Raw genomic sequence first — 22,595 nt, forward strand, 5'->3', positions numbered from 1 at the left:
TTGTTCTCGGGCGGCAGCCGGAAAACGCGACGCCCGCCCGGGAGAGACGCAGGCGGAAAAGGAAACAGGGCTGGGGGCCCGTGCCTGGTGCCGCGGGGGCGGCAATCGGGGTCCCCCCACGGCCCCCGCACGGCCCCCACCTGCTGCCTTCACCCCTGCCCCATCCTGCGCTCGGGCCCGCTGCCCCACGGGGGGAGCGGAGGTCAACCGGGAGGGGGAGGATCATCCTGGGAAAGAGGGGAATTTGGGGACGATGCTGATTGCCAGCGGGGTAACCCTTTGCAGACCCTCCGCGGGATCGGAGGATGCGGTGATGGGCTGAGCGGTGCGGGAGGGGGCTGAGGAAAGGATAGGATGAAGAAGAGGAAGAAGAAGGGGGCGATGCCGGGCAGGGCAACTACAAGTCCCATGAGGCCGGGCGGTGCGGGGGGAGCCGGGGAAGCACCGGGCGGGAGGTGGCGGCCCGCCCCGCCCCGCGCACCCCCCCGCCCCGCGCCGCTCCGCGCCGCGCCCGCCGCGCCGCTCCAGCATGCACGGAGGATGCTCGCGTCTTGCTCGGGCAGGAAGGGGCCGGAGGGCAGGTACCCGCTGCACTACCTCGTCTGGCACAACCGCGCCCGTGACCTGGACCGGGAGCTCAGCGCCAAGCAGGTGGGGCGGCGCGGGGACACTCCCGGCACGGCCCGGCCCGGCCCGGCTCCGCTCGGCTCGGGCTGATGCAATGCTCGGGGCCGGGGTGAGGATGAGGATGGAGATGAGGGGCGCGATAGGGATGGGGTCGCTCTCCGCGCTGGCGGGGCTCTGGGGGTGTGGTGTGTGTCCCCACCTGCACCCTGGGGCTGTGCCGGCTGCCCCCGGGGCTGCCGCGGAGCGCTGGGTACCACCCGCGGGTCCCCTGCATCCTCCAGCACGCGCAGCCCCGAGCATCCCTCCGCACGTGTCCCCAGCTCTCTGCTAGGCCTCTGCAGACCCCCGACCCGCACCCCCCTTCTCAGGGTATTGCCACCCCGCTGCGGGTGCAGCGTCCAGCTCCCCACTGTCGGGCTGAGCCCCTCTGGGGGCGGGAGGACAAGGGCCCTGGTGCTGCCGGGGCGCAGCCCCCAGCTTCACACGGGGTCTTCTCAGGGTGAGGGGACCCACTTTGTCCCTCAGCCCGGGAACCTCCCAGCCACCCGGTGATGGAGCGGGGTGTGGGTGCTTCCCCGGCGGGTTCCCAGCCTCCCTCTCCCCCGTGGCGTTGCAATTCAGGTAATTAAAACCCAACCCCGAAGATGCAGGAAACCGCAGGCGCTGGAGGGAGGCTGACGGGGAGGCTGAGCATCCCCAGTCCCTCGGCCCAGGTCCTTAAACCCCAAGGCACCGAGGGCCATGCTGTATGGACCCTGGTGATGCATGAAACGGGGGTCATTGTGCCGCGAAGCTCCCGCCGGGATGCAGGCGATGGCTCCCGCCACACCCGTCTCCATTGTGGGGTCCAGCCGGAGGCTGCGCCAGCATCGCCCCGCTCTCCCACCCCATGGCCAGTAGGTTTATTTCCGTGGTAATTTGGGGTCAGTTTTCCCAGGAGCTCGGCGCGGCGGAGATCAAAGCTGGGCTCGGCAAACGCGGGGAGGTGGAGGGGCTGCGAGGGGGGCTCTGACCCGCTCGCCTGCAGAGAGGCTTCAACCCCCCAGCCCGGCAAGTAGAGGGGCCCTGCCCTGGCCCCCGCTGGCATTTGTAGGGTGAGAGCCAAGCCAGCCATGTGTGCACCCCACGGAGGGGGGGCCACGGGTGCTGCAGGCCGGACTCTGGGGCAGGTGGGGGCTTGGAGGAAGGAGGTGAGGTCCAGCCCAGACCCCCTGCTCTGTCCAGGGCATCCAGGGACACGGCTCATCCCTTATCCCTGCCAGAGCATCCCCCAGGTAAGGGCCTGGGGCTGGTGCTGTGTGAGCTGCTGGGGGCTGGGTGTGCCCCTGCCTGGGGGCTCTGCCCTCCTGCCACCTTGGTGACCCACACAAGGCAGTGGCTCCTCGTGCTGCCCCTCCCAAGTGCAGGTGTTTGGGTTTGGGAACCATTGGGGCAGCTGAGACCAGTGCTCCTCTCAGTGTCCCCATAAAGGCTCTGTGTCTGTCACCCCCAAATTGTCGTCATGAGCTCCCATCCACACTTGCCTCCACAAGGGAGCAAGGGTCAGTGGGATCCCTTGGCAGGGACATCACGAGGATGTGGCAGGCAGTGACACAGAGCCTGTTGTGCCAGGACACCCCTCACTGCCGCCTGCCCCCTCAGGCGTGACAGGGACAGCAGTGCCTGGCACCATATTCCCGTGCTGGCCCATGTCCCCATTGCTACCCAGGAGCAGGAGCTGGGGTCCTCCAAGCCAGGGACAGCCCCAGTGGAGGGACGTGCTGTGCCACGTGCCCGGCTGGCACAGGAGGAGTGGCTGAGCTGCGGTTCTGCACTGCACCGCTGCCACCCAGAGCCACCTCCACCCCTGTCCCCATCCCTGGTGGGTGTCACAGCCCCAGGATGGGCAGCACCTGGAGGTCTGTGCTGTGGTCCCCAAGCCAGAGCCAACCCAGCACCAGGGCCCAGGGCTGAGCTCTTTCTGGCAAAATCTGGGTCACACCATGTCCCCTGGGGTGGCTCCAGCACCGTGTCACCAGACTGGGGACCCTCATCCTGCCCAGCGCTGGGGCAGGGCTGCAGCTGGGGAGCCCCACTGAGCCTGCAGCCCCCGCCCCCAGCTGGGGGGCGATTGCCTTAATTAGAGTCATTTCATTAGTGCAATTAAGAAGCAGCAGTCGCCTGGAGAGCATTGGAGCAGCACGTTGACTCCCAGGGAACAGGGGGGCTGTTTTGCTCCGGTGGTGTGGGCAGGCTGGGGGGTCCCTCTACCTGGTGAGTCCCTGGGGATGGTGGCCATGGGAATACCCAGCCTGGGCAGCGATGGGAACATTCCTGAGGCAGCAGGACTGCAGGACATGCCCAGAGAGAGGCAGGGATGTGCTGCAGGTGAGACCCTGGGCACCAGGGCTCCACCTCTGCCCACGCCCAGACACCTCTGGCTGCCCAGTCCCGGCTGGCACCTTTGGGTCCTTCACCCCAGGTTTCTTCTCCCGGGACTGGCCTCCCCAAAACCCATTATCTGGGGATTGCCCCACTGCCTCCTACCCTGGCAGCATCTGAGTGCCCCTCTCTGGGCACAAGGCTACTCCAGCTGGGTGCTGGGGCTCAGAGGGTAGCCCCCCTCACCCTGATCCATGTCCCCAGCACTGGGCACGGGTGTGACGCCGCTTCCCACACGGGGAGCAGGGCCCGTGGGTGCCACCGCGCCAGGGATTCCTCAGGGCTGGCTGGGCGCCAGGCTCCGGGTTTGGCACAAACAACGGCAGCCCCAGCGACGGCTCCCCAGGGCCCCGGGGATCCTCCGAGCAGCCGCTCCGCTCCCGCAGCCGCCCGCCCCCGGCTCAGGCAGGGGAACACGTGCGCCCGCCGCAGCCCACGTCGCCCGCCGCGCTCCCGGCCCTGGCAGAGGGGGGCTGCTGGCAGCTGCTGCCTGGCAACTGGGCACAGCTCCCCCCCAAACCCCAGAGGTGGGGGCTTTTCTGGAGCTTGCAGCTGCATCGAGACGTGCGGAGCTCCGTGCGCTGCGCCAGGGGCATCCGTGCCCCCCGCTGCCATGCCGTGCCCCTGCTCTGTGCCCGCCTGGTGGGTGCAGCTCAGCCTGGCTGTGCTGAGATGTGCTGGGTGCTGGTAGCACCGCCGTGCTCTCCGTGCCCTCTCCATTGGTCTGGCAGTGGCAGCAGGGAGACGCTTTTGAGGTGCCTCTCTTGCAGGATCTCAGGGATGGGGATGCTCTCCATGATGCCTTCCAATGTTGGCTGCTTTGTGGGTCTGGGAGCTGCACGTCTGTGGGAGAGCTTTGGAGGGCAAGTTCTGGCCACCCTGGTGATCCCAGAGCCTCATTCCCTCCTGGCAGGCCGACATCGAGCAGCTGGACCCCCGAGGACGCACTCCCCTGCACCTGGCCACCACGCTGGGCCACCTCGAGTGTGCCAGGGTGCTGCTGAAGCATGGCGCCGACGTGGGCAAGGAGAACCGCAGCGGATGGACAGGTGAGAGGGTGGCTTGTTGCCTCCGTCCTCCTTCCAGCTGCCCTGGCACAGACACGGCACGGGGATGGGTGTGGGCACGAGCATCACCATGGGTGTGGCCATGGACACAAACGTGACCACAGATGTGGACATGGATACAGGCACAGACATGGTCATGCTCACCCTGCTGCTGCAGCTCCCAAGGCACTGCTCACATGGTGCTGCATGCCCGTGGCTCCTGTGCAGTGCTGTGTGTGCCACGTTGTCTGTGCCATGCTGTGCAACGGCCCTGGACATTGCCCCTCTGCCCTGCAGTCCTGCAGGAGGCTGTGAGCACCCGGGACCTGGAGCTGGTGCAGCTGGTCCTGCGCTACCGTGACTACCAGAGGGCCATCAAGCGCCTGGCTGGGATTCCTGTCCTGCTGGAGAAGCTGCGCAAGGTACCTCCCTCGGCAGGGGCTGTGGGAGGCTTCGGCCATGGGTGTCCCCTGACCCCTCTGTGCTCTCCACAGGCCCAGGACTTCTACGTGGAGATGAAGTGGGAGTTCACCAGTTGGGGTGAGCTCGGGCAGAGCGCGGCTGTGGGGGGAGCGGGAGTTTCCCGGCAGAATCCCCCAGCCCCAGGATCCATCCCCATCCCCAGCTCGGGGGTCACCTGCCCCCTTGCCCCCCAACACCCCAAGCTTGCAGACCCCCATCCTACCAAGGCATCACGTTCCCCAGGTGTGTCCCCCACCCAGCTCAGTGCTGGCAGCCCACTCGGGGGTGCAGGTGGCCCCATCCCTGTCTGGGCTATCGGCATCTCTCCCCAGTGCCACTGGTATCCAAGATCTGCCCCAGCGACACCTACAAGGTGTGGAAGAGTGGCCAGAACCTGCGGGTGGACACCACACTGCTGGGCTTCGACCACATGACCTGGCAGCGGGGCAACCGCAGCTTCGTCTTTCGGGGACAAGGTGAGGTGGCACCAAGGTGTCCCCCTCACTGGGGCATGCTGGCAGGGCAGCCAGGTGACACGGTGGGGACCGTGGTTGTCCTGACCCCATTCCCTGCAGACAGCAGTGCGGTGGTGATGGAGATTGACCACGACAGGCGGGTGGTCTACTCGGAGACGCTGGCCCTGGCCGGCCACGACCAGGAGGTGCTGCTGGCTGCTGTGCAGCCCACCGAGGAGCAGGTGATGGGGCGGCTGACAGCCCCTGTTGTCACCACCCAGCTCGACACCAAGAACATCGCCTTTGAGAGGTGGGCTGGGGTGGCACCGAGCTCAGCCCCAGGGGTGCTGACACCCCAGGCTGGCCAAACAAGCTCATGGTGCTGTGTCACCCCAGGAACAAATCCGGGATCCTGGGCTGGAGGAGTGAGAAGACGGAAATGGTGAATGGGTATGAGGCCAAGGTGAGGGCAGGGAGCTGAGCTGCCCAGCAGGGTATGGCCAGCTGCAGTTGTGGGGTATCCACCTCTGCCATTCCCCCTCCCTGGCCAGGTCTATGGTGCTTCCAACGTGGAGCTGATCACACGGACACGGACCGAGCACCTCTCGGACCAGCACAAGGGCAAGAGCAAAGGTGGAGCCGGCACGGGCTGGGCGGGCAGGGCATCCCCGGCTCTGCCCTCACCCCCTCCTCTCCCGCAGGCTGTAAGACCCCCTTGCAATCCTTCCTGGGCATTGCTGAGCAGCACGTGGGGCCCAACAATGGGGTGAGTGTCTCAGGGGTTGGAGGGGGTGGCCCTGCAGTGTGACCTCCCCCTCTCACCCCGCCGGGCTGTCCCCCCGTGCAGACACTGATCACACAGACACTGAGCCATGCCAACCCCACTGCCATCACCCCCGAGGAGTACTTCAACCCCAACTTCGAGCTGGGCAACCGGGACATGGGACGGCCCATGGAGCTCACCACCAAGACACAGAAGTGAGGAGGGGAGGAGCACACAGGGACTCCCTGTGTCCCCATCCCTCTGCTGCAGAGCTCGGGTGGGGACAGACTGGGGTCCCCAAGCCAACACCTGTCCCCGGCAGGTTCAAGGCAAAGCTGTGGCTGTGTGAGGACCACCCACTGTCCCTCTGCGAGCAGGTTGCCCCCATCATCGACCTCATGGCAATAAGCAATGCACTCTTTGCCAAACTGCGGGATTTCATCACCCTGCGCCTCCCGCCCGGCTTCCCCGTCAAGATCGGTATGGATCGGGCTCTGCTGCTGACCTGGCTGGCACAGCCAGCTTCCCTCCTCGCTTTTTTTTCCCTTTTCCTGCAGAAATCCCCATCTTCCATATCCTCAATGCCCGAATAACCTTCGGCAACCTCAACGGGTGTGACGAGCCCGTCAGCTCCCTGCGGCACAGCCCCAGCAGCGAGGCACCCTCACCCAGCAGCGACACCTCCAGCGTCAGCAGCTCCAGCTCCCTCAGTATGTGGGGAGGCAGGAGGGGAAGGGGTCCCAGTGGGGCCAGGGGGTAGAGCTGGTGGGGTGGGAGTGGGTCACAGCAGGGTAAGGGACACAGGGCTGGCAGGGTGGACTAGGAGGTGGTCCCACGGGGTCCCAGCCAGGACAGCTCCTGTGTCCCCACAGCCTCGTGCCGAGCGTGTGAGATGGACCCGGCGCTGTTCGAGGTGCCCAGGGGGTACAGCGTGGTTGGCACCCACCAGGACGCCCTGCGGGAGGATGAGGATGACCTGCTGCAGTTCGCCATCCAGCAGAGCCTGCTGGAAGCGGGCAGTGAGTATGACCAGGTGGGCACTGCCACACCCCTGCCTCCTCCTGTCCCCACCCCATCGTGATGCTGCATCCCCACCTCTCCCCCTCCCTGCATCCCACCATGTGGGGTCGGGGTTCATGCTGGGGGGGGGGCTGGGTTTTGGGGGTGCCACCCTGCAAGCACCCCTCTGCCACCGCCCACAGGTGACCATTTGGGAAGCACTGACCAACAGCAAGCCGGGCACCCACCCCATGTCACACGAGGGCCGCCGGGGAGACAGGTTGGTAAGGTCCGGCCAGCCCCCCTGGGGGGAGTGGGCGTGGGCACCAGACCCACAGTGACCCCACTGAGCTCCTCCCGCCCCCCAGGACTCCCCAGCACACGGCGTCCCCGCGTCCCCCCGTCGCCCCGTCCCCAGGGGGTGGCAGGGGGGGCACCCTGTTCCCCAGCTACGCGGAGCAGCTGCGGCTGGCCATGGCGCTGTCGGCGCGGGAGCAGGAGGAAGCGGAGCGCCGGACGCGCCAGGAGGAAGAGGATCTGCAGCGGATCCTGCAGCTCTCGCTGACGGAGAAGTGACCCCGCACCCGCCCTGAGCCCCTCGCCCACCCCAGGGAGGATGGGGACGCGGCCGGGGCTGTGTCTGGGGGCACAGAGGGGGAGCGGTGTGGGGGGAGCCAGGCCAAGAACTGCGGAGGGCAAAGGGGGAAGGGGGGAGCAGGATTTGACCCTGGCGGTATTGGGGTGAGGCGGGGGCACCCCACAGCAGCATGGGCATGGGGTGGGGGTTAACCCTGCACCTGGGGTGGCAGGGACCAGGGAGGGCAGCTCCACGGACTGTACCCCCTCTCCAGGACAGCCCTGCCCCCCCGGCCGCCCTATGGGGTGCTGCTCAGCCCCTCACCCCAGGAATGCGGTGGGGGGCACATCCTGCCCCGGATGGGTGGGCTGCCAGTGGCGAGGGGTCCCAGGGTGCCCCCAGAGCCAGGGGGCTCTGCCCAGCCCTCTCTTCCCCCCCTGCCCAGGCGCTACCAAGTGCACTTACCCGGGAGCTGCTCTGCCTGCCAACAGGGGTGGGGGCTCAGCCCTGCTGTACCCCACAGCCAGCGTGGGGCTGCACAGCTGCCCCCCCACGGCACGGGGACTGCTGGGGCAGCTGAAGGGGTGCCTGTGACAGGCCGCCCGGTGTCACCCCCTTATCCCTGCTCGCACCCCTCCACCCTGCTCGGATGCCCCCCCTTGGCAGTGCTGCACCCCCTCGTCCCGGGCACTGACCCCGAGAGAAACCTTACGTCAAATGGTGCTAACCCCGGCCCCCTGCCCCGGCTGCTCCCCCTTTGCACACGGGGGGCCGGGGGCTGCGGGGTGGGGGGGGCTGGGCTCGCTCCCCTGGGACTTTTCATAGCCGGTGCCCCCCCTCCACCCACCCGTGCACCCCACAGCAACATCTGGGCCAGGGCCGGGGGAGCCCGAGCAGCTCCCACCGCGGCCAACACCAATAAATGCTCTTTAATGTTTGTCTCTCTCGGCCTCCCTCTGCCTGTGCCAAGGGTCTGCAGCACCCCCTGGCACGGTGGTCCCTCGTCCCCGGAACCTGCCACGCGGCCAAGGGTGGCTGAGCCCTTTATTCAAGGGGTCCAGGAGCAAAGAGCCAGTGGGGAGCACCCGCCGAGGGGCCGATGGGGCAGGGGGAGGCGAGGGGGGGATGGGGTGGGGGTGTAGCACCGTACACAAGCACATCCTAGCCGGGGCAGGCCGGCAGCTCCCTGTCCTGGGAGGTGCCCAGCGTGCAGGTCTCCGTGGAGGGACGCTCGGCAGCCCCAGCCTGCGGGCACTGAAGCAGGACCCCCTCGGGGGCTGCAGTGGGGTGCCCCTGTGCCAGGGCACCCCGAGAGCAGGATGCGGCTGATGCCAGCGGAGGTGGGGTCAGGGTCCGACCCCTCCCTGCCCCCTCGGCTCCTGGGGAAAGAACACGGCTCCGGGCTCCTGCCCGATGTGGGGACTCGGCTTTAATCCCCGGGAGGCCGGGGCAGTCCTGGCCCTGCCCGTGGTCGTGGCCGTGGCCACCGCGCTAGTCCGTGCCGTTGGTGAACTGGCAGAGTTTGTTCTCCAGGTCGGAGATGCGCTTCTCCTGTGCTTGGACCGTCTCCTTCAGGGCACGGATCTCCTCCAGCACCTCCTCCAAGCCCGGCAGCTGCAGGGAGGGGGGACACAGGGTCACCGAGGAGTCTGGCCCCTCCCACCCCACCCCAGGGCAGGGGGACAGCCCTGCTGCCAGGTCCCCATCCTCAGGACACTCACAGAGAAGTCTGAGTCGCAGGTGGAGTGGCTGCGTCGGGGGCCTGGCGGGGGTTTGCTGTCCAGGATGTTCTTCTTGACCACCTTCAGCTCCCGGTTCTTGATGGGGACGTAGCCATCCCGCAGCGAGATGAGGATGGGCTCTGCATCCTTCCCAGACAGCCACTCATCTGCCTCCAGGGCTGGCTCGGGGCCTGGCGTGTCAGGGTACAGGTCATCCTGGAAGAGGTCTGACTGCGGGAGGGAGAGAGACCACGGTGAGATGTGGGGTGTCCCCCCAGGTCCCCCATCTCCAGTGGGACCCCCCAGGCTCACCTTGCGTGGCACTGTCATGACGATGGGCTCGCACTTGCGCTCGTGCAGCTTGAAGAACCTGCATGGGGCATAGGCAGTCAGGGTCCAGCTGACCCCCCTGACCCCTCTGCCTGCCCCCCAGGACCCTTGGCTCTCACCTGGCAATCTCACACTTGCTGACATCCAGCCCACGCTTGGGCATGAAGCCCATGCCCCGCTGGGGCTCCTTGCTGCTGTAGGTGTTCAGGTAGTGCACGTAAGGCGCCTCATCTGTGATCTCGAAGTACCGGATGCTGCTGTCACCCTGTGGGGGTGGGGACAGCTGTCACACAGCTCTTGCACCCCCAGGGACAGGGTGTTATGGAGAATCTACCCCACAGAGGGGAGGTTTGTTTGGTTTTTTGTCAAACCACGACAGAGGGTTACCTTCCCGCAGAGGTAGACGATGCTGGAATCGGCGTCGTAGAAGGGCAGCAGGACCCCATTGCTCGTGTCCATCTCTTGCAGGGCAATGGGCTCCTCAAAATTATTCTGTGGGGCCGGAGCAGTGGTGGAGGGGTGTGAGCAGTGACCCCAAAACCCCCCACCCTGGTTAGTCACACACGTTAGCCACGGCACACTGGGGGACAGGGTTTGTCCCCTCTGGGGCACACAACTCCCTGGGCAGGCAGCTTGGCATGCCCCCCCGGCCCCCCACTCCACTCCTGTTAACCTGCATGGCTGAGTACCCCCCAGCCTGGCTGTACCCCCCTTTCCCAGCCCTCCCACACAGCACAGCACGGCACACTCGGGAACTTGGCATTTTTGGGAGGGGGATGCAGCAGCCACCCCGTCCTGGGGCAGGGGGGTTGGCAGGGGGTCTGGGGGAGCCAAGTTCCCAGGGCAGCACTCCATGCGGCCTCGTTACCGGGTCCCACAAGCCCAGCTCCCGCTGGCTCATTCTGGTAAAGCCCGTGGTAAAGATGTGTCCTTCCCGCGTGAAGATGGCCCGCACGGGCCTCAGCCCTTCGTGGGGGGCAAATCTCTCCTGGGGGGAGGGGGAGACAGTCAGCACGGGGCATGGGAAGGGGTGAAAATGGAGGGGGTCCGGATCTGTCCCCCAAAGCAGCCGTTGAGTCCTATTCCAGTGCTCCCTGAGCGCACGCGTTGCCAGAGAGTATCCCTGGCACCCGGAGTGTTCCCGGCCGGGCTGAGATCTGTGGGATTGGCGCTGGCCGGGCTGGAGCCGCCGTGTCATACCAGGTCCCAGAGGCCCAGCTGCCGCTCGCTCATCCTGCTGAAGCCCGTGGTGAAGATCTTGCCATCGGCCACGAAGATGGCGCGGATGGGGCGAGTGCCGTCGTGCGGTTTGGTTTTCTCCTGCGCCGGCGTTAGCGGGTTAAATCAAACACAGAGACGCGCGGTGTGGGGTTAGTAGGGTCAGGCAGGCACTGGGGGGACCCCGTGGTGGGACGAGGGGGACACGGCAGGGACACTCACCGCTATGATCTGCTGCTTGCGGGGATCGATGACGCGGACCTTCTTGTCCTTGCAGGTGGTGACCAGGAGGCTGCCGTTGCGGTTCCAGCCCACGTTGTAGATGAGGTCGGTGTGCATGTCGTCCAGCGCCAGCAGCATCTCCCCTGTCCCCACGTTCCAGAGGATCACCAGGTTGTCACAGCCTGCAGAAGACCCAGGAGGCAGATGGTGTCACCCCACAGATCTCCCGTGACCCCGGGGAGGGTGACCCGGGACCCCCTTACCTGCGCTGAGCAGGACGTTGCGGGCGGTGGGGTGCCAGGAGATGATGCTCACCCGCTTGGAGTGTCCCTCCAGTGTCACCACGGGCTCCGTGATGTTGCGCACGGGGACATAGTCGGGGATCTGCCACACCTGGGGGGGACACGGAGAGCTGGGCGTTGGGGATCACCCCGTGTGTGAGCACTAAGCGGATGAGGGCCCAGGAGCCAATTAACCTCATCATTAATCCCAGCTCAGCCGCGGGGAGGGCGGTGAGGGGATGCCAGAAGTGCCTCCATCTCGGGGTGCATCCCCAGCACTGGGGTGCTGGTGGGCACAGGGAGGGGGGGCACAGCCAGGGTGCAGCCCCCAGCCCCCCCCCCCAGCTATTCCTGCGTGCTGAGTCGCCAGGGCGGGTATATTTAGCACAAACTGCTGCATCATGGAGCGAGCAGCCGCCGCCAGCGCGAACGCATGGCACCGGGGCTAAAAATAGGCCAGTGACACTTCACAGGCGGCGAGGGCGGGGGGGGATGCTCTGCATCGCTCCCCCAGCGCCTGCCATCCCCCTCCCGCCTGGGGTACAGCCCCTCACCATGACGGTGGTGTCCTCCGAGGCGCTGGCGATGACGTTGTCATTGTGGGGACACCAGTCGATGTCCAGCACGGGCGCCGTGTGTCCGGTCACCAGCGGGTGGTTCTTGTCCACCCGTCCTGTCTGCAGCAGGGAGGGGCTGGGATGAGTCCCCTGGGAGAGACCCTGCCAGGTGCCCCCCAAAACCCAGCCCAGACATCCCGTGGGGTTGTGGCACAAGTGGGGACATGCAGGGATCCTGGCGGTGGCCAGAGGTTTGCACCGGCCTTGAAGGGGGAAACTGAGGCACATGGGGCTCACCTGGTACAAGGCCCCGTAGGGACACAGAGGGGAATGATGTGACCCATGAGAGGCTGTTTTTTGTGTGCTCTGATGGCAAGGAGGGGCTGGGGATTCCCTCCCAGTCTCTCTGCTCCCCTACCCCACTGAGTGCTGCACCCTGGGCATCCTGTACCCCCAGGGAATTGGGGCTGGGGAGGAAGCAGCCAGGGGTTTCCCACATCACCTCTGCTGCCCCGGTGATGTCTCCCTTGGCATGTGCCTGTGATCACCCAGGTTGTTCCTGCCCTGAGCCCCCACATGAGGACGGGGTGCTGGAGCAAAGCTGGGGGGCTCTGGGACCACAGCAGCTCCCCAAAAGCAAAACCCATCAGCATGTTCCCCATAACACATCCCGGGGGGGTGGCCAAACCCCAGCATCCTCCCCACTCACCTTGGCAAGGGGCAGGACAATGAAGGCTCCACCGCCGCCAGACTCCACAATGATGGCCACAAACTTGGGGTTGACGGCGCAGAAAGAGCTGTCACATGTCACCTTGGAGACACGGATGTCCTCGTACATCTGGTCTGCCTTCACCGGCTGCCCAAACACGTGCCGGAACTTGCTCTGGCGCACCACGCGGCGGCTCATGGCTGGGGGGACAGAGTCAGGCTACCACCTCCCCACCCTGGCACTGCTTGCAGGGGTTTTGGTGCCTCAGGCCTCGTGCTCCGAGAGACTCCTCCTACTCTGGGCACGGCGGGAAGCCTGGGAACACTGAGGTGGTGGGATGAGGATGTGGGATAGTTCCTGATGTGGTCCTGACCCTGCAGCAGGGAGCAGGGGCAACCCTTGTGCAGGGATGTGGGGGTGCTGCAGGTGCTGGGGACTGTCAGCTGGTGGCCAGAGCCACATGACACTGGGCAGGGACATAGCCATGCCATGATGCACAGCTGTGCAATGTCCCACAGATTTGCCATGCCCCGTGGCTGTGCCATACCCTGTGCTGTTCCATATCCCATAGCCGTGCCAAGCCCTGTGGCTGGCACTGGGGTTGCCATGTGAGCTGCTAGCGGGGCTGAGGACATAAAGGTGCCAGCAGGGTGGACATAAAGGTGCCATGCACTAGGTCATAATTTGTCCCCTTGTATCCCATCCCGCATCAGTGCCTGAGGTTGCCTGGCTCGACCCAGCACCCGGGAGGGAAGCTGAGCCTCCAGAGCTGCCTGCTGGTGGCTCACGCCTCCTTCCATGCATCTGTCCCGTGGCACTGATCCCTGCCACCCACTCTGCCCCTCCACCTGGCACGGACACACTGCCCCACGGGCACACTGGGGTGTGAAGGAGCCCCACCTTGGCCCCAGTGGGATCTCCAGCCCTCAGCCACAGCTGGGCATGATGCCCACAGTCACCCAGCTCTCTCCCCAGCCCGTGCTGCTCCTGGGACCTGCCGGGGGGGGACTGAGACACTCAGAGCCACGAAAGCCTTGCAGCTGGGGCTCTGCAGCACCCATGAACCACTGGCTACCCCGAGCACTCCTCTGCTCTCTTTTGGGTCCACAGCCATTGCCAAGGGCCACATCCAGCCGCCAAACCACTGCTGGAGAGCCAGGCACAACTGTTCCCAGCCTGTGGGGCTGGTGCAGGCAGAGGCAGAAGATCTGCTCCTCCATGTCCCAGCCGGTGGCTTTTGAGTAGGGTATATGCAGTGCCCTGCCCAACCACATCTGCCCAGTCCCTGAGAGTCCCTGGAGCCCTCACGGCACTTCAGCATCATCCCTGGCCTGGCTGAAAGGGTTGGAACTAAGTGCTAAGGGGCCCAGAGCCTGGCTGCCAAGTCGGGCTGGACACTTGCACCGCTGGTGTCACCCCCTGGTCTCGAGCACAGTCCCCAGCCCTGGGGAGGAGCGAGGAGGCTCCGTGGGGATGCTCTCCCAGCACCTCAACCATTGCCAGCAGAAGCAGAGTCTGGGGTGTCAGCATGCAGGGAAGGAGGGGACGGCCTGGCTGTCTGGGCAGGGTGCAGGCAGGGTGTGGGGTGCAGGTGTGGTGCAGGCAGAGCTGAGCAGGGTGCAGGCAGCGTGTAGGGTGCAGGCTGGGCTGGGCTGTGCAGGTGGGCTGTGCAGGTGGGGTGCAGGCAGGGCTGCATGGGGTGCAGGTGTGGGGTGCAGGCAGGGTGCAGGTGGGGTGGGATGAGGTGCTGGCAGAGAGAGGCGGGGTGCAGGCGGGATACAGGCAGGATAGAGGCAGGACAGCCCCGCTCCCCGCTCCCCGGCCGTGCCATTACGTTGCCACAATTGAATCCGCAGCGACTGCTCGGGAACGACCAGAGGTCACTGTCCAAATATAGCCATCTCCGCCGGCGGGCGGCGAGGGGCCGGGGCCCGGGGGGCTCAGCCCCGCTCCCCACGTCCCCCCGTCCCTCCCCACCGCCCCCGCCCCGCGCCCGGCTCCCACCTGCGCTCGGCGGCTGCTCCGCGCCCGGGCGCGCCCGGCTCCGCGCTGCGCCCCGCTCGGCTCCGCTCCGCCCGCTCCGGCCGCGCTCAGCCCCGCTCCGCTCCGCTCAGCCCCGCTCAGCTCCGCTCCGCTCTCCCCGGCCCGGCCCGGCCCGGCTCGGCTCGGCTCGGCTCCGCTCCGCCCGGCGCGGCTCGGCTCGGCTCCGCTGGGCTGGGCTGGGCTGGGCTCGGCCCCGCTGCCGCAGAGAACAGCTGAGCCGAGCCGGGCGCCGGGGCCGGCACAGCCCCCCCGCGGCGGGCACCGGAGGGGAGGAGGGGGGGCCCGGCCCGGCCCCGCCTGCCCCCGCACCCTGCCCGGCCCCCCGCTCTGCCCGCGGGTCGGGGGCAGCCCCGGCACGGCCACCCCCCGCTCCGCCCGCCCCAAAAGCGGGGGGGCCCAGGGTGCCCGCAGCCCCCCGGTGCGGTGAGCGGGAGCCCCTCGGGCTGGGAGATGGGGTCAGGAGAAGCCCCCTGCGCCTTGCTGAAGTACTGGGGGAAACCAAGGGGAGCGGCAGCCCTCGACACCCCCAGGCTGCATCCCTGGGGGTCACTTCAGCACAAGCCTGTGACCCTGCGATGCGTCCCCCCACAGCCCGGGGCCAGCCCACCCCACAGGGACCATGGGCTACCTAAGGGGCTCCCAACACTCATGGAACCCCATGGGGTACCCACCTCCCCCAGGAAAAAGAGGTCTGCAAGCCCACCTCAGACCCAGCCCAGCCCTGCAGGATGGTTACAGGCACATCCAGAAATCAGATTTGGGATTTAGCGAAGCCCAGCCCTGCAGGGATGCCCTGGCCCAAGGGGATTAAGGGATTTTAGGGCTCAGGGACCAGAGGGAGGGGAGCGGTGGTTCCTGGAAAGGCAGCAAAGCCCTGGACCCTACAAGGGCACCGTGTGGAGCTGGATGAGCATTGGCTGAGCGGGCAGGAGGGGGCAGCTGGCAAAAAGGCACGGAAGAGGTGACATCCTTGTTTGCCAAGCCAAAGGGGTTGGCAGGGAGGGGGCTGCAGAGGCACCCCTGGCTTGCCCTGTCCTACCACGGCCCTGGCTCACTCTGTGTTTGGGGATGGAGCCAGTGCCATATCCCGTGTCCTCAACTCCAAGACACATCCCCAGCAAGTGAAGAAGAGGCCCTGGGAAGCCTTTCTCCAGATGGTGCTGGGGGGAGCAGGAAGGGATGGGACACCCCAGAGACACTGCCAAACCCACAGTGACAGCCCTGCACCCCTGGCCCACACCCTAGTGCCCACTCAGCTCTAGCCAGATGGGAAGCTCCTGTGTGGATGGTGAGGCTGAGCCCAGGCAATTTGGCTTTCTCCATAGCCCCTTGCTCACAGCAAGGCCACTGAGACCCTTGCACAGCTTTTCTTGCCACAAGAGAGCAAAACCCAAACCGGAGACAGGCTGTCCAGTGTCCAGCTAAAACCTGACATCCCCCTTGGAGCTTAAACCCTCAGGACCCTCCTCACAGCTCCTGTATCTGCACTGCTCCCTCACTTGGGACAGGATGGGGCCACCCACCCTTCTGGTAGGAGACATGAGTGAACAATCCCACTCGGGCTTCCCAGATCCCCACTGCCACCCCATGCTCTGAGAGCAGCACAGATCACTCCTTACCCCCAGCCCCGATCCCAAACAGGCCACATACCCTTGTCATCTTCAAAATAAACCTTTTATTCATTCAGTAACAAGAACATTGAATCTGCACATCAGTGCACAAGTTCACATTTAAAAACAGCTGAGCACATCGGTCATAAAGTCTTTAAGGGGAAAGGGGACGATCCCAGCCACCAAGGAAGATCCAGGAGGGGCAGACAGAAGCGCTCCCCTCCCTGGTTTGCAACCCCACCGCCAGCTGCTCGGCCCTGGACAATCCCTACAAACCAGCACGGACGTCACATCTCCATGAAGGAAAATAAAAGGCACTGGCACCTTCTCTCGTGCCAACAGAGATGTCTGCAGCGCAGGCGGGCTGTTAGCACCTCTGGCAGCACCACTGGGCAGGCACCGAGCCCTGCACCAGCCCAGACCCTCCTGCGCCAGGCCAGCACCTGCCTCTGCCCCACACCTGGGGGTTCCTCCCTTAGGGAGAAGTCGGGGGGTTTGCGTGGAGCCAGGACCAGATTAAGGCAGGACGCACCGCGCGGGGAGCAGCGACCTGCGGTGGGTATGGCTTCCTCCTGCCAGAGGGCTGCGAGGCTCCTGGAGCCCCCAGCAGCTGCAGTGCCCCTGCAGCCACGGATTCCCAGCTCGCTCCTCCCAGGAGGTCCCCGGAGCAGCCGGAGGTGGGGAGGGATCCCTTCCACCAGGCCTTTGCTGGCAGAGGGACACGGAGCTAATCCCTGCTCCGTTTAAACATCCAAGTGACCCAGAAGCGGCGTCACCTCCTGCCACCCGCTGGGACCGTGTCCCCGGGAAAAGGGCCGAGAGGGGAGAGATTTGTACATGTCACAACTTCTCAAGCAGACCGGACACACGCTCACACACCCACCCACACCCACACACACCACCGAGTGCAACAGAACGCAGTGTAGAACCAGTTTCACGCACACGCAGTCCGTTTGTGCAAGGCTCACACGTTACAGTACGGCCGGGACGGGGCAGCGATGGCTGGGATATTGTACAGGAGTCAATGTAAACAATAAAGCGTCCTCCGAGAGGCTTCGCCAGAGACCAAAGAACAGTTGCTTTGTACAAAAATGCCCTTAAAACAACACGTTTCTCCCAAACCCCCTCTATCCGCGAGGCTTGTCAGCTGCTGAGCACCCCGGAGGTGCTGCTGAGGTGCTCAGCGGGTCACAAGAAGCTCTCGTGGGGTGGCCATGGGAACTAGGAGAGAGTCATCACCCTCTCATGAGCCACCAGCATGGAGAAGGGACAATCGTCCCCAGCAGAGACCTCTGATGTCAGGGGCTTGGTGGCTTCATTGCCCAGACACGGGTCAAAGAGGTCCAGGCCCCTCCAGTCCGTCCCCTTCCTGCTATCCTGCTCAGAGCCTCCAGACCTCCAAGGCCTTCATCACTCTTGCAAGAGAACATTTCCTGACTCCCTCTGCCTGCCCACAGCCTTCTAAGAGAAAATCCAGTTGTGCTGGGCCAGAGCTTAGGACAAGGGCACAGCAAAGCACCTCCCTGCAGGGGCCTCTGCCCCTTTGCTGCTCTCCCCAGCTGAAGCACCCAGAGAGCAGAGTATTGGAAGGAAGCAGCATTTCTGGTCTACATGGAAGACCCTTTCCAGAGGGCCTTTCTCCTGAGATCAAGTTGGGCAAAGAAACCCAATCCTCTTCCTCCTCCTCCTGCCTTCTCAAGGGAAAAAATTCTACACAGGGCTTTCTCCCCGCCAAGAGATCCTTGTCACCAGGACACGCTGCCAGCCAAGCATGCACCCTCCAATGGAAGGCAGGCTGGTGGTAACCACTCCCTTCCACCCGTGGAGGGGCAGGCAGGAATATCCTTAGAGCCAGAACGGTGGGCAGTGGGGCCTGGTGAAGTTTAGGGGGGAGGTGAGGACTGAACCTGTCCTTCTCAAGATGACATGAGCCACTTGGCCTTTCCGCAGTGTCTGCCCGGCTCCGGAGCCAGCTGGAGCGGGCTAGGAGAAGCCACATGTCTTTCAGTGCCCAAAGAAGTATCTGGCCTCCTGGGCCAGGGGCTTGGGTGACTTCTAGTGACTGAAATGGCCTGGGATGACGTGCTGCTTGACCCAGGACAGGGCTGTGCTCCAGCACGGGTGACAACCCCCTGCCAGCCGTCAGGAAAGGGAGGGACAGTGCTTGTGGCTGCTGGAGCACAGACAGACTCACAGACCTGTGCCCAGGCTGCAAGGCAGCACAGGAAGACCCCTGGGAGCTACAGGAGGGCAGCAAGGTGGAATTACCTTGCCAACTGCTAGGCTATTCTCTGCCACCAGCTGTGGGCAAGCTGGGGGTCACAGACATCCCTTCCCCAGGGCAGGCACATGCTGCTTCCCAATACTCCAGTGCTGTGCACTCCTCTCCAGCTCAAGGGGAGTTTGTCCCATCGGAGCCTGCAAGGCTCTGCAGCTTCAGGGCTGCTTTCTAGGCACGGCCTTGGCTGCTGCTCCTCCCACACCATGTCCTCTCCTCGCTGGGCTTCAGCAGCCTGAGCCATTCTGCATCTTCTCTTTGCTCTGCTCCTCCCCAGAGGACAGGTCTGGGCCCCAGCCAAGCACCAGCTCGGACAGGACCTGCCATGAGACTGGACAGGACCCAGAGCTCCCCTTGGCCTTTCTCTCCACTCCTACAGCACAGGGACAACTTGCTGATGCACTCAGCTAGAAATGAGGAGCTTTGATTTAGCTGAACTGCTCAGAAACCACAAAATAATTTGCTGAAATTTGGAGCAGACCCTTCAAGCACAGCTTCTCTGGGGAGGCAAGAACCAGCAGAATGGCTTTCCATGTCCAACTGGCACTTCTGGAACCCAGCTTCAAGCAGGAAGGAGATGGGCAGACACTCAGTGCCCCTCCCACAGTGGGGTAAGGGGGGTTCACCCAGGACTGGAGGAAAAGGGACACATTTGGCATTGAGGCTCACTTTTGGAAAGGGAAGACAGCTTATAATGTCAAATCCACTCCCGTGTCTGTGCAGATCACAAAGAACAGCACTGAGTTTGAGTCAGGTGGGTTTGTTTTCCAGTTTACAGAATGCAGTCTTGCCCTTTAAAAAAAAAAAAACCAAACACATAGAAAAGACCAAAAAAAATCATATAAATATCATATATACAATTTAGGCAAAAATAAAAAAAGAAAAAAAAAAAGAAGAAAAAGAAAAAACTTCCAGAAAAGATTTTCCCTCTGGGTCCAGAGTTAGGAGTGACAGCAGAGATGACAAAGCTTTGCATTAAGGGCAGTATGTCGTGTAACAAAAACAGCTCAAGGTTTGGGAGCAACCAGAAACACCTGTGAGAGTGGCAGAGGAGAGAGGGAAACTCAGGCAGCACAAGAACAGCTTTGGGGCAGAGGGCAGGCAGTAGGAGGAGGGCAGAGAACAGATGATATGGCCATGAACTTGGAAGGCCCACAGCAGTATTCAAGTAATGGGAGGGTTAAAACCCTAAGGAGGCGTTTGTTTTAAAAGAACACTGGCTTTGGGGGTAGAGGTGAATGTGGCAGCTCCTGGAGGAGCTCTGCCCCATCTCAGCACAGAGCAGAGAGCCCTGTGTGCCCTGTGGCAGGGAGGAGAGCTGGTCTTGGTGCTGCCCAGGGTTATTGGAGCCTATCCATTGGGAGGATTTATCCCTGTGTGCTCCTTTTGGGGAAGCACCAGCTGAACCGAGCCTGGGGGTTTGTCCTGAAGCAGCTTTGTGAGGGATCTGCCAATACGGTGGAGTTCCAGTTTGCAGAAATAAAAGGCCAAACAAAAGGACCTTGGCACAACCTTCACATTTACAGGGGCTCTCACCCCACCAACTGCCCAGCACCATTTGAAGGCATGGGGAAAATTCAAGTTAGGAACTAGGATCTGGTTGTAAGCAAAACTCCACCTTGCCAAAGCAAGCCAACATCAATTTTCTCATTATAAAAGTGTTCTTTTAAAACAAACTAACAAAACAAAACAAAAAAAGAACATTTGAGGTTATCCGAGTTAAAAAACTTAAAAAAAAACCCAAACAGTCCTGCAGTCAGAGTCACACACAGAAGAACCAACCCACACCTACATGCGCCAGGAACAGTAAAATGACAATATATATAAAATTAACCAATAAAGTGCATGTTCCTTATATTACACCTGCCCCTTGCGTGAAAGCAACACCACGGGTTCTGGGTAAGAAATCACAGCCAAGGGCCCAGGATCACATCGTGTTGTAGAGGGGATTGGTTGTCCGCTTTTTGTCATTGGTCTTTTTGAGCCTCCTCAGAGGGTGAGTTCTCCCATGCTGCTGCCGTGGGGCGACAGCCAGAGCTTGAGCTGGAGACAAGGAGTCCAGGAGCTGCACCTGGAGCAGTGGAGGGCCCTCCTCGGAGCTAGTCCACGTCGGATCTGTGCTGGAACACAAACTCTGCTGGCTGGAGCTGCACTCTTTGGCGTACTGAGCCAGCGGCCTCTCCACCGGCTTGCTCTGGGCAATGCACTCGGCTGTTCTGAGCTGCTCCACAAAATGCCTGGTGGGCTCTGGGGAGGAGAGGCGATGCTTCCCACACGTGCTCTCCGAGCCCCTCTCGAACCTCCCCCCACAAAAGCCTCGACCGAGGGCAACGCAGGTGAGAAGCACTGGGTTGGCATCGGAAGAGGCTGACTCCCTCTCGCGTAAGTCGTCCTTGGAGAGGTCCAGGCAGTCCAGTTTGGCCAGGGATGCCGAACGCTTCATGTGGGAAGGTGGGGTGAGCCCTGCATGCCGGATCCGAGCCTCTATTTCCTTCGCCCTCTGCTTGACCAGCCCGGGGCTGCTGGAGCGCTCCTCCACGCTGCGGCTGCTGGAGCTGTGCGGGAGGCTGTAACACAGGAACGAGATGTCCAGAAGGTCCATGTTTTCAGCGTGCTGGCTGGTGAAATCCTCGCTGCTCAGCTGCCTCGAGATGCTTGCACCACCACCCCCGCAGAGAGGTTTGGGACTGTCCCTAAAGGGGAGAGTCACGTCTCCCTCGGTGCCGCATGGCGTGACCGGCTCATCGTCTGTACCCGTGCTCTGCTCGGTGACACCTTCCAGGTGAATGACGTAGGGGTAAGGAGAGCGCTCGAGGCTGGCTGAAGGTGGACAGGTCACCTGGGCAGAGGGAGGAGCAGCACCGAGGTGAGCAGGTGACCCACTGCCCACGGTGAAGGCGGCCTGCTTGCGTACCGCGTGCTCTGGCGGCGAGGGATCTGCCAGAGCCTTCTCCAAGCACACCGAGGGGTTCAAGTTTTCATCTAAAGATGGGGTGGCCGCGGCCAGCCCGCCCTGCTCACAGCTTGTGTCGGGGTGCTGCTCTGCAGGCTTCACCGTGAGGGTGTACTCAATGATTTCGATCCTCTTTGGGAGGAGGGAGGGCAGGGATGGCTCCTCAGTCCCATCAAACGAGACCACTGTCCTGCGCTCTTGTGCCGCTCCCTCTTGCCCCGGGCTGGGCTCTATGGGCAGTGACTCCTGGGCAGCAGGGCCGAGGGGTGCAGGCAGTGGCTCCTCAGCACCCAGAGCCTGAGCCTTGTCACCCTCCAGAGCCAGCTCCAGGGGTGGCTCCTCGCTCTTCCCCCGTGGCAGGAGCTCAGCAGCAGGAGAGTCGTTCCTGGAGTTCTTGCGGGTGGGTAAAGTGCAGGCTGGGGCTGTGTGCTGGTGCTCCTGCTCCTGCCTCAGGCGCTCCTCGAACTCCAGCGTGGCTCGCCGGACGGAGCCAGGGCACCACTTGGGCTCAGGGTTGATGGAGCCACGAGGCTCTTGCTGCTCCCCCCCAGAGCTGCTTTCCTCCAGGTCTGATTTACCAGAAGACAGCTGCAGACATGGGGCTTCTTCCTGCTCATCTGGCAGAGGGTCCTTCTCCTTTTCCTGGTGTCCAGCACAGGCTGCTTCACTCTGTTCCAACTTTTCTGATGCCCAAATCACCTCCACTGGCAGGTCATGCACCGTGTTCCTCTTTGGTGTCTGGCTGAGGTTGGCTGAACCCTCTTTCTGCTGGGCAGGTCCTGCTCCCTGGTTGATTGACTCAATCTCTGTGATAATTTCTTTCACAGAAATGGCATTTTCCGAGTGGGATCTTGTGAGATGACCTGCACCAGGCAGCTCAGGGACCTCCTGCAACACACAAACAGGAGAATTACAAAGTGGATCAGCTGTGCTGACACAGAGCAAACAGCAGTAGATTAGAGAAAACAGGGGTGCACATCCCCAAAGGAACAAAAAGGCATGTTGCAGTGTGTGGAGATCACAAGAGCAGTGATCACTAATGTACATTTTTTTACTGTCTGTGGGATTGAATTTAACATACTCCATGCTGGATTTTCACTTAGACTAAGATACAAGGACCTTAATTGCCACAAACTCCAAGGAAAATGTAGCTTTTTTTTTTTTAAATGAAGCGAAGTCCAGTTACAAAAAGAAACCTAATATTGCTAATTTGCTGTTTTGAACTGAAAACATGACAAATTCTGCTCACGTACAGAGCAAACAGAAGTACAGCAAAAAGAATGACCCAGCATTGAAATGCTCTGGTTTCCCAGAGGAAAATGG

General features: G+C 63.1%; 3 protein-coding genes across 11 annotated transcripts in view; 1 reads left to right on the plus strand and 2 right to left on the minus strand.

Annotated features, from left to right (window-relative positions):
* The first annotated feature begins 22 nt into the window (after positions 1–22).
* ANKRD13B (ankyrin repeat domain 13B) lies at positions 23–8,287 on the plus strand. 2 transcript variants are annotated; one of them, XM_085078347.1, is made up of 15 exons: positions 23–651; positions 3,962–4,097; positions 4,392–4,516; positions 4,589–4,634; positions 4,889–5,032; positions 5,132–5,321; positions 5,408–5,474; positions 5,563–5,644; positions 5,713–5,777; positions 5,859–5,989; positions 6,097–6,254; positions 6,332–6,484; positions 6,647–6,807; positions 6,977–7,057; positions 7,142–8,287. In XM_085078347.1, exons 1-15 carry the CDS (start codon positions 355–357, stop codon positions 7,364–7,366), a joined length of 2,061 nt encoding a protein of 686 aa, XP_084934473.1. In that variant the 5' UTR covers positions 23–354; the 3' UTR covers positions 7,367–8,287. The 2 variants fall into 2 exon arrangements, with proteins under 2 accessions (XP_084934473.1, XP_084934474.1); XM_085078348.1 differs by having other exon boundaries at positions 28–651; positions 6,977–7,053.
* A 93-nt stretch (positions 8,288–8,380) lies between these two features.
* On the minus strand, positions 8,381–14,643 carry CORO6 (coronin 6). Of its 4 annotated transcripts, XM_085078358.1 has the most exons (12): positions 14,393–14,643; positions 12,389–12,588; positions 11,677–11,799; positions 11,105–11,234; positions 10,842–11,023; positions 10,602–10,721; positions 10,270–10,389; positions 9,789–9,893; positions 9,521–9,666; positions 9,384–9,441; positions 9,072–9,302; positions 8,381–8,964 (listed from the first exon to the last, which is right to left on the minus strand). In XM_085078358.1, the coding sequence occupies exons 2-12, from the start codon at positions 12,584–12,586 to the stop codon at positions 8,842–8,844; spliced, it is 1,536 nt and encodes a 511-aa protein (XP_084934484.1). In that variant the 5' UTR covers positions 12,587–12,588; positions 14,393–14,643; the 3' UTR covers positions 8,381–8,841. The 4 variants fall into 4 exon arrangements, with proteins under 4 accessions (XP_084934484.1, XP_084934483.1, XP_084934481.1 ...); XM_085078357.1 differs by lacking the exon at positions 10,270–10,389; XM_085078355.1 differs by lacking the exon at positions 10,602–10,721 and having other exon boundaries at positions 14,393–14,639.
* A 1,448-nt stretch (positions 14,644–16,091) lies between these two features.
* SSH2 (slingshot protein phosphatase 2) overlaps positions 16,092–22,595 on the minus strand; it is a 97,372-nt gene continuing 90,868 nt past the window's right edge. For all 5 annotated transcript variants that reach the window (XM_085078364.1, XM_085078363.1, XM_085078367.1 and 2 more), the window contains one exon: positions 16,092–22,160. In XM_085078364.1, coding sequence (XP_084934490.1) covers positions 20,247–22,160 — 1,914 coding nt within the window. In that variant the 3' untranslated portion in view covers positions 16,092–20,246. The remainder of the gene's footprint in view (positions 22,161–22,595) is intronic.

Source organism: Lichenostomus cassidix, chromosome 19 (assembly GCF_008360975.1).
Source record: "Lichenostomus cassidix isolate B80296 chromosome 19, HeHo_3.0, whole genome shotgun sequence".
Classification (NCBI taxonomy): domain Eukaryota; kingdom Metazoa; phylum Chordata; class Aves; order Passeriformes; family Meliphagidae; genus Lichenostomus; species Lichenostomus cassidix.